At 40.5% G+C, this 12149-nt stretch overlaps 1 protein-coding gene across 4 annotated transcripts in view; it reads left to right on the top strand.

Annotated features, from left to right (window-relative positions):
* The first annotated feature begins 6199 nt into the window (after positions 1-6199).
* The window catches only part of NCAM2 (neural cell adhesion molecule 2), a 494475-nt gene continuing 488525 nt past the window's right edge, over positions 6200-12149 (top strand). For all 4 annotated transcript variants that reach the window (XM_082391901.1, XM_082391902.1, XM_082391904.1 and 1 more), the window contains exon 1: positions 6200-6403. In XM_082391901.1, coding sequence (XP_082248027.1) covers positions 6349-6403 — 55 coding nt within the window. In that variant the 5' untranslated portion in view covers positions 6200-6348. The remainder of the gene's footprint in view (positions 6404-12149) is intronic.

The raw sequence follows: 12149 nt of genomic DNA, 5'->3' as shown, positions 1-12149 counted from the left end.
TTCAATTGAAGATGAATTAAAGGAAGAAATCACAGAACAGAAACTCTCAGGAAATTAACATATGAAATATAAAATTAAAAAATAAACAGTCAATGCTAATGTGAGTGAAGTGTTTTTATGTCTTCCTGATTAGAGGGTAAATTATACACTTTGGAAAACAATTTAAGCATTTATGAACAATTTATTAATTCAGTACCTACACATGGTTGTATTTTTAAACCAGGTATCTAACTTCTAGTAGCCTAAGGATGCACAAAGTTCTATGGACAAAGACCTTTACATTGCAGTGTTATTGATAATAATAAAAATCACAGAAAAATATTTAATGTCGTAGTGTAGGAAAATTGTTAAGTGTATTAAGGTGCAATCCATGTAGTCAAATAAAGTTATTAAATTTATATTTGCAAAAATTAATGATGATGTAAAATATTAATTTCCAATATAAAACAAGGTAAAATATGCTAAGTAGCACTATTCAAGTCATACTAAGAAAAAAATATATGTGAAATACTGGAGAAAATAATGCCAAAATGTTCAAGGGATAGTCTCTGTCTGGTTGATAGAGTACAGACATTTCTAAATTATTTTATTACTAGAATGTAGGAATTTGAGAATTGTAAATAGTAATTTATCATAAAATATGTACAGATATTTAGTTTCATTTCTCTGTTCTGATACTTTTGACATATCCCAGTTATTTATTTATTTTCAGGTCAATGTTTTCCATAGATGTTAAGTTCCTTGGTTTTAAGAAGGTCATCAAATACAGTAACAGTTCTTAAATACATTTTTAAAAAAATTTTTTCTTGTTTTTTTGGCCATGCCACGCGGCTTGCAGAATCTTTTTATTTATTTATTTATTTATTTATTTATTTATTTATTTATTTATTTATTTATGGCTGTGTTGGGTCTTCGTTTCTGTGCGAGGGCTTTCTCTAGGTGCGGCCTCTCTTGCTGCGGAGCACAGGCTCCAGACGCGCAGGCTCAGTAGTTGTGGCTCACGGGCCTAGTTGCTCCACGGCATGTGGGATCCTCCCAGACCAGGGCTCAAACCCGTGTCCCCTGCTTTGGCAGGCAGATTCTCAACCACTGTGCCACCAAGGAAGCCCCAATACATTTTTATTTAAATATGAGGACTAATGATTTTAAAAGGTGGCAGGGAAAATGTGTTATTTTCCTTTAAGTGAGTGAGGATCATCTCATGTAATTTTAAAATGTAAGTTTTTTTAACCTAAGTAATGTACATTACAGTAAATAAACGCGTGTATTCAAATAATGTGCAGTGGTTGATTATTAGGCAAATATTAATGGTTTGTGGATATATGAGGGAACCTCATTGCTACCAACAGCTTGCCTATTACTAATAGAATTGCTTATCTAATTTGAAAATTAATAGTAACATAACTCCATTGAGAAAAGAACCAAATGATCCTATGCAATAAGAGATTTTCAAATTTAATTACCTATTGTATTGCCTTGCAAAAATGCGTTCCCCTAACGTTTTCTCCCAAGTCTATACTTGTATGGGATCACTTGCTAGATATGAAGGATTTGTTGTTATCTAGTATGTAATAACTGCCCTCCATATGATAGGATTTGTGCTCGACATCACCTTGGTCAATACTATCCATGGACAGAAATATGATTTCTGAGTGCTGTGATCAATATTTGGGCAACCTGCACTTCACATCACGATCCTTGTCATATCAAATAAGTTCATTGCTAGCCACTGTTTAACTCCTTTTTCTGATCTCATACTGTCCAGAATATATTCTTGAAGTTGTGTTAATCACTGTTTAGTCAATGTGTTACAGGTTCATTACATTGTCTGCTCTGACCATCATGATATTTGCCAGAGATGTCTCGGTGAAGAAAAATATAACATCCCTTACAGTTAAGAAAATATTATTCAGGCAAGTGGCAAATTATAGGCAGTTATTACATAATTTCAGAGAGAAGTGAGCAGTTATTTGCCCAGAGGGAACATGAAGTAGCCATGAAGGAAAATGACCCCATGTATCTTGAAAGAAATTAAAAAGTAAGAATCTGTGACAATTAGGTTGCCTCAGCACCATAAATCTCTCTGTTCTGTTTCTTAATTTCAAAGAAAATGGCTAAGCAAGTAAAACATTTACGAAGCAAGGCTTTAAAATCTAAATTCTGCCACTTGCTTTAGCTACTGTCAGAGGCTCACAAACAGCCTGGTAAAACATCTAAAGTGTTGTACCAAGAAAGTTGAAATTATTTTCAAAGACATGATCATTAGAAAAAATGGCATTAATGGAGAAGGAAAGGCAGTGGTGGGATCACCTATTTATAGAGGTTTCAGGCTCTCTGCCTATATATACAGTGGATATTTTTCTTCCTTTGTGGTAATAAAAAAGTCAAAACAGGCAATTTTCTAGACAAGTAAATGAATAGGTATAATGATTTGTGACATTTTAAAAATATAAATGAACACACAGACTGTCCCATTTCCTAATAGTACAATCTTCACACACATGAATTCTGTCAACAGAGAGACTAAAACAAAAATAACATCAGAAACACAAAAAATAAAAATAATGCTTAAATCCTGTCCACAACACACCATTGATCCTTAGGATCTATTTGTGGATTGTATACCTGCATGCTTTTTACAAGAGCTAATTGCAGATGAAGGAGGCAAAATCTCTCTGAGAAGATAATTTCCACACATAATGCTCCTTATCATTTTCTATCTCTCTGCTACTCCTTTGTGTTCATTTTATTGATTCTTTCCAAACAAATTTATCTGCTTTCATTTAATCATGCATCCAGTCCTGTTGGTATTTCCTACTACTCAGCTTTTTGTAGATTCCTGAGTTCTATTCAACTTTCTCTTATTTTTATAAATGAAAAAAACTAAAGCTCCAACTAAGCCTCTTGAAACACTTCCCCAGGTAGATGGAAACTATGATAATTTGTCTTAAATGTAAATTATGAATCACATACATGAGGGAGGATGTATTTCTATACCTTTTACATCCTACCCAGTGCACATAGCTTAGTCATGTTCAGAGATTTGGCACCTTTGTTAATAGTACTCAACGTCTGCACAATGGGAGGGAAGCGTGACTTTGGAGTGCGGAGGGGAACCATGGGCAAAGGCGATTTGTCTACGTGTTATCCTCAAATCATCAATCTGCTATGAAGTGGAATTGACCAAGGCAAATGTCAGGCTGTAGATCACTTCATCATTGCAATGTGGAATGAATGGGCTTCTGATGGAGCCCTGAAGAGGCATGTCTCCCTTCTAAGAAGCAGTTTAGGCAAGTGGGGGAAGGCTTTCTCTGAATATGTGTCACCCTGCTATTGAAACCTCACAGCAACAGAAACTCAGGCTAACTATGGAGTAACCCCAGGAGAGCCTCTGTTGATAAACTTCCTGTGGGTTACAATCCACAATCAGTCCTTAACCCTGGGGGATGCGGACAGCCATTCTGGCTCTTCTTGATCATGTATACGTGGACTTATGTTGTGAGAGGTGGTAAATAATAGTTTTGTGGGGGGTTTTTTGGCAAAATATGGTCCTAGACACCTTTTCCAACTCCATCCAACCTCTGTATTTTACACTCTGTACTTTTTTCAAATTAGACTTCTCTCTATTCTCCACACAAGCTGTGTGCTTTCATGCCCCCAGGTTTTGCTTAAGCTCCTCTCTGTTTTGCCCATGTCTCTACCTATCTAATTTCTCCACTTTCTTTAAAGCTTCCTGAAGCCTTTCTTAATCCCCTATTCGGAAATGATCCCTTCTTCTTATGTCACAATAGCTGCTGGTTTTCACTTTTCTTCTGACATTTTTACAGCCTGATTTATATCATCAAATGTGTTTATGCCTGATCTCTTCAACAATACTATTAGCAATTTGAGGGCAGCATCTGTAGCTCTATTACCTTTGTATCCTCCTGAGTGCCAATGCTGTGTTCCTTCATTGTTTCCATACACACAAGATATCTCTCTCTCTCTCTCTGTTGCGCACACACACACACACACACACACACACACACACACACACACACACACACACAGAGTTTGTACAGAGTCTTATGCTATTGCTACCCTTATTCCTCCCTCCATCCCACCCTAAGAGGACTTAATGTCGAAATTACCTTAGAGGGTACAAGTCAAATTCTCCTCTGGCATAGTTCAACCCTTTGCCTGAGATAAAAATTATTTGACGAAGAGGAAAATCCAATTGCAAAGAGTACCAGACTCTGTGTGTGTGTGTGTGTGTGTGTGTGTGTAGCACTTTTTGATTCCCTAGGGAAATCAAGAACTGGTGAAATAAAGGAGTCATCTGTCCTTCACACCTATAAATGTGCTGTTTCCACCCTTTTCTGCAAAGAATTGACTGTGAGCTTCCTCAAGTACAGTTGGCACTTCCCAGAATGAGGAAAAAGTCTGGGGAGGGAGCCTGGGCAAAAGAACTTCCTAAATATATTGTCCTAAATATACCACTAACAAAGAAGAGGTTCTCAAGCTGTGAGATGTTGAGAGGGCCATGGGTGAGAGTCAGCCTCGGTCTGTTGTGGAGAGGAGTCTTTGACCCTCCTCCACCCTTCGCAGTAACCCCAATCCTAGGATGCCAAGTAAGTGAATCTTCCGTGTGAAGATGGTGTTATAGTGTTCTGCCTGGGGAACACCGATGGCAGACAAGATCTCTCCTATCTATGTTAGCTTGTTTCCACTCTTACCCCTTGCCTTTCCGGAAGCAATGGCACCTCCATTTTGGCATCGTGAGGGTAGATGTTGGGGGCTGGATTCTGAGCTCTACAATATTCCTAATCCCTTCTACTTCTGGGTCCTCGCTGATAAAGAAACAGCCAAGGGCCTCGCTGGGTCAGGGGTGAGGCAATTGAGCACCGTAATGTACAGACGAAAGGATCCATTGACAGTTCCAGCCGGTTGCTCTGACCCAGGCCGACCGACAAGGGCCCTGGGGCCAAGTATTCTGCCTCTTGCACACGCTTGTCGCAGGTCTGATATCAAACTGACACACCTTTTCCTACCTTTCCAGGAGAAAGAAGGATATATCCCAACCTTCAGAAGAGGAGAGTTAGCTGTGGACGCTTGCCACGGCTCCATCCCTTCAATTTACAGGCGGGCACACGCAGGTGTGCGTATGGGTAGGAGGTGACATGGAGCAGGATCCCCGCGCAACTCATCTTTGTATGTTTGCAAGACCTCCCGCATCTCAACCCTCGCGGGGACCATGCCAGAGCTGTGAGCTGGGGGCCGAGGGCAGAGCCCACCGAATGTGTATAGGGGAGACTTTGGACTTCTGCAAGGACGCAGTAAACGCTGACAGCCGAGTTGAACGCAGCGCCTCTAATATCTCATCCCCTCCCCAATCTCTCTCCCTTAAGGTATCTGCTGTCAGCAGCAGTGGGTCGACGTGGATAAGAAACACCGTGCACATCTTTCCGCCTACTCCCTAGAGCACGAGGAGGCAGGCGGTGTAGACACCAGAGGGCGTCTGCTTTCCCTCTGCCAGGGCAGAGTGGAAAGCGTGAGAAGCGGGCAGCCTGCTGAAGGTTTGAGCGAGAGGGAGGGCCTGGAAGAGGGAGGACCCCCCCCTGCCCCACGCCCTTGGAGGAATGAGAGCTGCAGAATACACCGTCCGCCCCCAGATGTCCCGCTCCAGCTAAGCCCGGGCGCGCTTGGAGCGCGGGGCCGGGCGACAGCCTGCACCATCAACACCAATTCCAGCAGTCCGCTTTCGCGAACTGGCCCGCAGCTGTGCAGGAGCTCCAGGCTGCCCTCCCTCCTCGGCCCAGGGCCGTCCGTCAACGTGCGATCGCCGTCAGGCTGAGCGTGCGGCCGCCACTCGTGGACGTGCTCGTGCCAGTTGGATCGCGGCGACCGCTGTAGCTGGAGGCACAGGGAACCGAACTCGCGCCTCCGAGCTCGACTGCGGACGAACCCTGGAGCCGCGCGCCTACCGGCAAGCGGTCGCCGTGAGGCGCGGAGGGATACGCCTCGGCAGCGCTTCCCCTCCCCTCCCCTCCCCGCGCCCCCGCCCCCGCCTCCCTCCCAGCCCGGCTGTGCTGCCGCCGCGGCGGCCGCTGCTGTTGCTGCCGCCGCCGCTGCCGCCGCCGCCGCCGCCGCTGCCGCTGCCGCCTGGATATAGTGCGGCAAGGAGCGGAGCTCGCAGTCACTTTGCAAGGAGGAGCGCTTGGGCTGCGGACGGCTGGGGCACCCCGGGAGCGGCGGCGGCTCTAGCAGAGGCGGCCGTGACAGCGAGAGGCGGCCGTGACAGCGGAAGGTTCTCTCTCCGGGACTGGACGTAATAACTTTGGAACTGTCCACCAGTGTCACGTCCTGAACATGAGCCTCCTTCTCTCCTTCTACCTGCTCGGGTTGCTTGTCAGTAGCGGGCAAGGTAGGAGTGTGGCGCTTTATTGCATTTACTTTCCCTCCCCCTTCTATCCAACCAAGAGAGGCAGAAGGAGGCACAGGAAGAATTAAATGACGGAACGAAAGTTATAGTTATTGGTGTTGTGTTGTTGTTGTTATTTTCCCTCTTTTAGCTGCGGCTAAAAATTGTGTCTGTTCTGTGGAGACCCTTAAATAAGAGAAAATACAGAATGGGAGATGGGCATTAGTGAGCAGGAGATTGAGGCAAACTGCATCTTTTTCTGGGATCTTGGCTTTCTCCGATCTTCCTTATCAAAAATTGGATGGGTATGCTGGTGTGTGTTAACAGTTAAATATCTGAGGTTGCGAAAAGAAAGGGAGCGATGATGCTTTTAAGAAGCAGCAAAAACTATCAGCATTAAACTCGTTGTGGAATATCTCTGTTGTGTGCAGGAAATTCAATTCTTAGAGACTTTTTTTTTCTTCTTCTTCTTCTCTTTCCCAAGACCCCAGTTCCTGACGGAAGTGAACGATGATGGTTTATTTCTGTTGAGAACTAAGAGAGGGGCCATGGATATTGTGTGTAAGAAAGAAAATGGATAAAACTAGGGATGTGTTGCAGTCATTCATTTTCAGGGTCCCCCCCCCCTTCGTTAATACAGGAAGGTTGAAAATTTTTATACCATCAGGTTGTAATTACACCTGTAAGGGATGTTTTAGCTTGTGGGGAACTGGTGGGGTTTTTATCTATTAAGAAAAAAAAAAAAAAAAAAAAAGAAAAGAAATGAATAGCTTACTAGAATAACCTGAGAGAGAATCTGGGGAAGCTACCTCTGTTTATGTTTATAGAGATAGATGTGAATTTATCTTGCTTTGTTTAATTTTCATTCATGTAAAATATATTTATAATAAATGGAGGCATTTACAACTGTCCAGACAAGTTTGGACATTTAATTGGAGACACAAAATGCTAAAACATGCATTGGTGGAAGTCTTCAAAGAAAAAGAATATAGCAGTAATTTTGTGATGTGTAATAATAGCAGAGAATGTTATATTATTAGTGTAGCATGAAATTGTCTTTTTTTTTGAGAAAAAATTACAGCACAAGTTAAAATATCTCCATTGTATTCAATTCTCAGCTTTTTAGCCTCTTCTGTGTTTTTCATTTGGTCCAGCAGGGGGTGGTAGAACTCCATTTTAAGCCCAGAAATGGTGGTTCGGTTCTTATACACTCACTAGGTCCTTCTATCATTCTTCAGCAGGGCTTGACATTTTGGATATGAAGGCTTCCTTTCTCTGCCCTTCTCCTCCCTAAAGCTGTAGTGTTAGTGGCTGGTGAAACACGATTGGATGCAGATTTTATGTTCAGAAATCAGAAAGCAAACTGTATGTGGCTGTAGTTTGCAAAGTGTCTTGCTAAGATGCTCCTCATTTTCCCTTAATAAAATAGAGTATGCAAAATTTCAGTCATAGCAAAATTGCAGATATGACTATCTGAAGCTAATGTTAGCCCAATCAGTTAAGTGAATCATTATTACCACAAAGATCAACATACACTTTATGCCCTACAGATATACTGCTTTAATTTTTGGAGAGCTGCTGTTGGTTTAACTGTTCATTTATAATATAGACAGGTATTTCTGAATACTGAGAAGCAGTCCCTGAAAATTGCAGTTGAAATACCACTGCAATTAACCAAGTGTAGATAGTGTGGAGCAAGATGGGGCATAATAGGAAGCAAGTTTATACAGACAGGATTACACTGTGACTGGTTTGGAGACGAAAAATGCCTCAGTTGTGGAGTCTGTGAATTTGCCATCGTAGACATTAAGTGTGTTGGAATTTGGGGGATAAAAAAAGAAATCCAGGAACGTTTAAATAGTACACACAGACACATATAATTTGGGTCTTTATATGTAACACATCTGAAATTGCAATTCACCTAATTTATAATTCAGAATGCAGGGTGATTATAAAGCAAGGCTCTAAGACTGAAGCATGCCTGAAGGGGAGCCCATATTCACTGTAATGAAACAGGGAAGGAGGGGAGCATCGTTCTGAAGATCTGTCTAGCACAATTTAAAAATGCATGGCACTCACAGAGGCATAGATGCATGCGTAGCAGAGAGCCATAGCTTTTGTGAAACAGAACGTGTGGTGCTTCTGTGCCGTGTGTCCCAGTGAAGTCAGAGATGCTTGGAAACAGCAATCCTGACCCTGGAGTCCAATCCCTCTATGCTAGTGTTCTGTTCTCCAATTAAGGATGCAGCAGCAAGTATCAGAAATACCACTGGGAGCAGTTTGAAAAAATGCATCTAGTGTAACTCATAATTTTGTTGATTCTTTTATAAATGGGGCCATGGAAAAGCCGCCAGTCAGTGATCCCTGAGCTTGCCTTAGAAATACTAAAATCCCAGCTTGCTGATTTATGTTTCCAACAATATCCTTGCAGGGGATTTTATGAAGCATGATTGAAGCTATTGCTTTGGAAAGTGGTATGCATTTAGACTGGGGCAAGGCAACGATGATGTATTCCCTTTTAAGCAGTCAAAACGTTTTGAACTGCAGCAGTCGAATAGAAGAAAATGACAGAAGTGAAAAACTGACTAACTTAAGTGGATGCCAATACCATAATTAGCTAACAAGGCCTAACAGTTCTAACTTTCAACACAACGTTATTGTTCTACTGTAGTGAGAGGCTTTTTTATTGTAGCAGAAATGCTCCTTTAAAAGCCTCTCATTCTCACTGCAAGATTCATATCTAATGAAGTGAGGTTGGGATTTAATTGTCAAGTCTGCATTGCATTGTCAATGGAACGGAGATTCTATAACTCTATAACTTTTGCAATTATTTTTCATTTGTATTTACAACTTGGTCACAGCTTCTGTCATCATACATCTCAAGTGCTAACTTGAGTCTGTGATTCACAGGGCATGTGCTGTTTGGATCTATGTAAATTCAGATTCCCAAACTGTAGTATGTATGGGTTGCTTTCCTAAACCTTTTTTAATTTTTAAAATAATTTTCTTCTTCTTTTAAAAATTACCCAAGTGTGATTAATACACATCTATTACTGAATGTTCACATACATAAATTAGAAGCATTGTTGTATGAAATTATAAAGCAAGAACAGAGCTATTCATCTCTCTTGCAATCCAGTACAAGATACATACATAGAACACTCACCTAAGCCAAAATCATGGGGAGAAGGGGGTGAATTACCCAGTTACTTAAGCTTACAGGCATCTGCTTAAAATTACTCTTTCTGGTGAAGTGCTAGTAAGTCATTGTTTGTTAGAAAAGTGTCCCTTCTAAAAATAAAGCACAGGCGTATGGGTGTCTACCAGTTTCAGGTCTTGAGGAAGGTCTCCACAAACCTATCTTTTGTGTAGGCTGTTAAACACACACGGCCTCTCTTATCTACCCTGCTCTAATCCTTCAATGTCAGCCTCTCTTTGTAAGGTTTCTATTGAATCAACCCCATATTCATCTGCACTTAGAGAAGATAGGCTATGTCAATTAATATCGTACGATCAATAAATAACCCAGAGGATTTCCTTCCCTGCTTTATGTCAAAGGAGTTAAGTGGAGCGTTTGGTCACTTTAGTGTCCAAACTTTGGTGTCCACTTTAGTGTCTAATGCTGAATTGGAGCTCATAGAACAAGAAGAGAAGTTGGTGGGTCCTGAGTGTTCATGGAGTCTTTTCAGTGACACAGGGGGCTAATGGTCTCCCGGAGGTAATGCCCTCTTAGAGAAGCAATTAATGGAACAAAAGACCCTCATACAGTCCAAAAGAAAGTCAAACTTCATATAATCTAGTAAATAAAATCGCTTGTTTTCAAACATAGGACTAGTTTGTAATGAGACTGAGAAATGAGCTCCAGAGTTTGAGGCTAGTAACCAAGCTGAACAGTATAATTTGTTTCTGCCTGTTTCCTTGGGAGGGAGCAGTGAGAATGGAAACAGGATTGTCAATCTGAAGACCCTGGAACTAGTCCTGATGCTTCCTCTGGCTTTTGACATTTGTGAAGTGATTTTAATTCTTCTGTTTTCGGGGTCATCTCTCTCAGCAGTGAATTTTTGAGAGCATGAAGAAAGTACTTCATAAGTGGTAGAGCTAGTCTGAATTGCTTTTGCTTTTTTGGTCCAAAATAAAGATAATCCTCTAGGAGTTGGTGTATGCAAAATTAATTTAATAATTATATATTCTTATAAAGTGAATATCATTGTTTTTCAAGTTTTACCTAGATTCTAAATTCCTTGTGCCCTTTATACTATCCCAGTTATACTGAAGGTAGGTCTATTTAACAGATTATAAATTAGTTTTAATTTTCCAAATTATATGATATGAGAACACTTTAAGATGCAAGCAGTGCTTTTATGCTTTTATTAAGTGTAATATTCCTGAGCTTCATAGAGCCAAGCTATCTTTAATTGTTCAGCAAGTAAAAGTGCTTCTGTATGGTACTCTTTTGAATATTTTAATAACTTTTCACTGTTTACAATTATAATAACAGTGCTCATCTCAAATAGCTATCAACACACTTCCTAGTTTCACATATTCACTTGTGCCACTAACAATTCATCAAACATTACAAGATATTTTAGAAAGATGTAATGAAAAAAACTTGCCTGAATTTAAATAGTTAAGAGGCAGATGGGGAATTTTGAGAGTATTTATAAGCATAACAATCAACAGATGAGTCTTCGAAGAATTTCAGGTCAATTAATGAAAATTGTCTTGGCTGCAATTTGTTTTTTAAAACAAGCAGAGAAGGAGAAAGAACACTGGATTTGGAATCAGAAGACCTAGAACACTAAGGGCCTCTTGACTTTTTGAAGAAGCAACTTAGTCTCTCAGAGCCATTATTTGCTTACTTGAAAATCTGATATAAAAATATCTGGCTAGTTGACCTTGCTGTACTGCCATGTGGAGCAGTTGTGATAACACATATGTGTAGGCATCCTGTAAAATGTCAATCCTACTATGCCAGACTTTATTTATATTTTTGGTATAATATGCATACATATAAATCTGCCTCTGGCTTAAAAACATCTCATTTATTAATTAAAAAAATTATCATAAGCTGCTCTGTGATTAGAGAAAAATATTGAGGGGGCTGAGATAATCTAATTCATTGATGAGAGTGGCTCATTCATCAAACATTCATTACATGCCTGTGGTGTCTCAGACATCTTATTAGGCAGCATTCCTAGGAATGATTATATAGGTTATGTGACGAACAACTCTAGGGGGTGCTACTCATAGTCATAGTGATAGAATACATATTTATTTTCACAGTTTTCCAGCAGAGGGCAGTAAATTGTCTTGAGGAATGAGTTTCTTTTTTGTATCATGAATCTGTTCTATGGGCCAACACCAGGCTGGAATTAGTCACAGAGTGTTAGGATGGCACACAGTTAGGATAAGTGACTTACTAAAGGTCAAATAGAAAAGTAAAAGGGTTAATAACTAGAGTTCTGGTGTCTAAGTTCTCAATTCAGTTCTCTGAACACTAAACTTGCATAGATTAAAAAAATTAATCTACTGTTTCTTCAGCTCAGAGTAATGATGATAATTAAATTCTGTGCCATTTTGTCAGTTATTCAAATATCAAATACTTGTTGAGGCTATACAATGAGTATAACCTCAGCATCTTATGGCAGTACAAACCACTTGTTCAAAGTGCTTTCAACTACCTTGTAACTGAAGATCATCAAGAATCCAAGAAAGTATTTTATTTTATGGATGAAGAAATTGAGAGGAA

The sequence above is a fragment of the Balaenoptera borealis genome, assembly GCF_965194805.1.
Source record: "Balaenoptera borealis genome assembly, chromosome: 5".
NCBI classification, from domain to species: Eukaryota; Metazoa; Chordata; class Mammalia; order Artiodactyla; family Balaenopteridae; genus Balaenoptera; species Balaenoptera borealis.
Note: the sequence above shows the minus strand (reverse complement) of the source record. Positions and strands in the feature narration are given on the sequence as shown.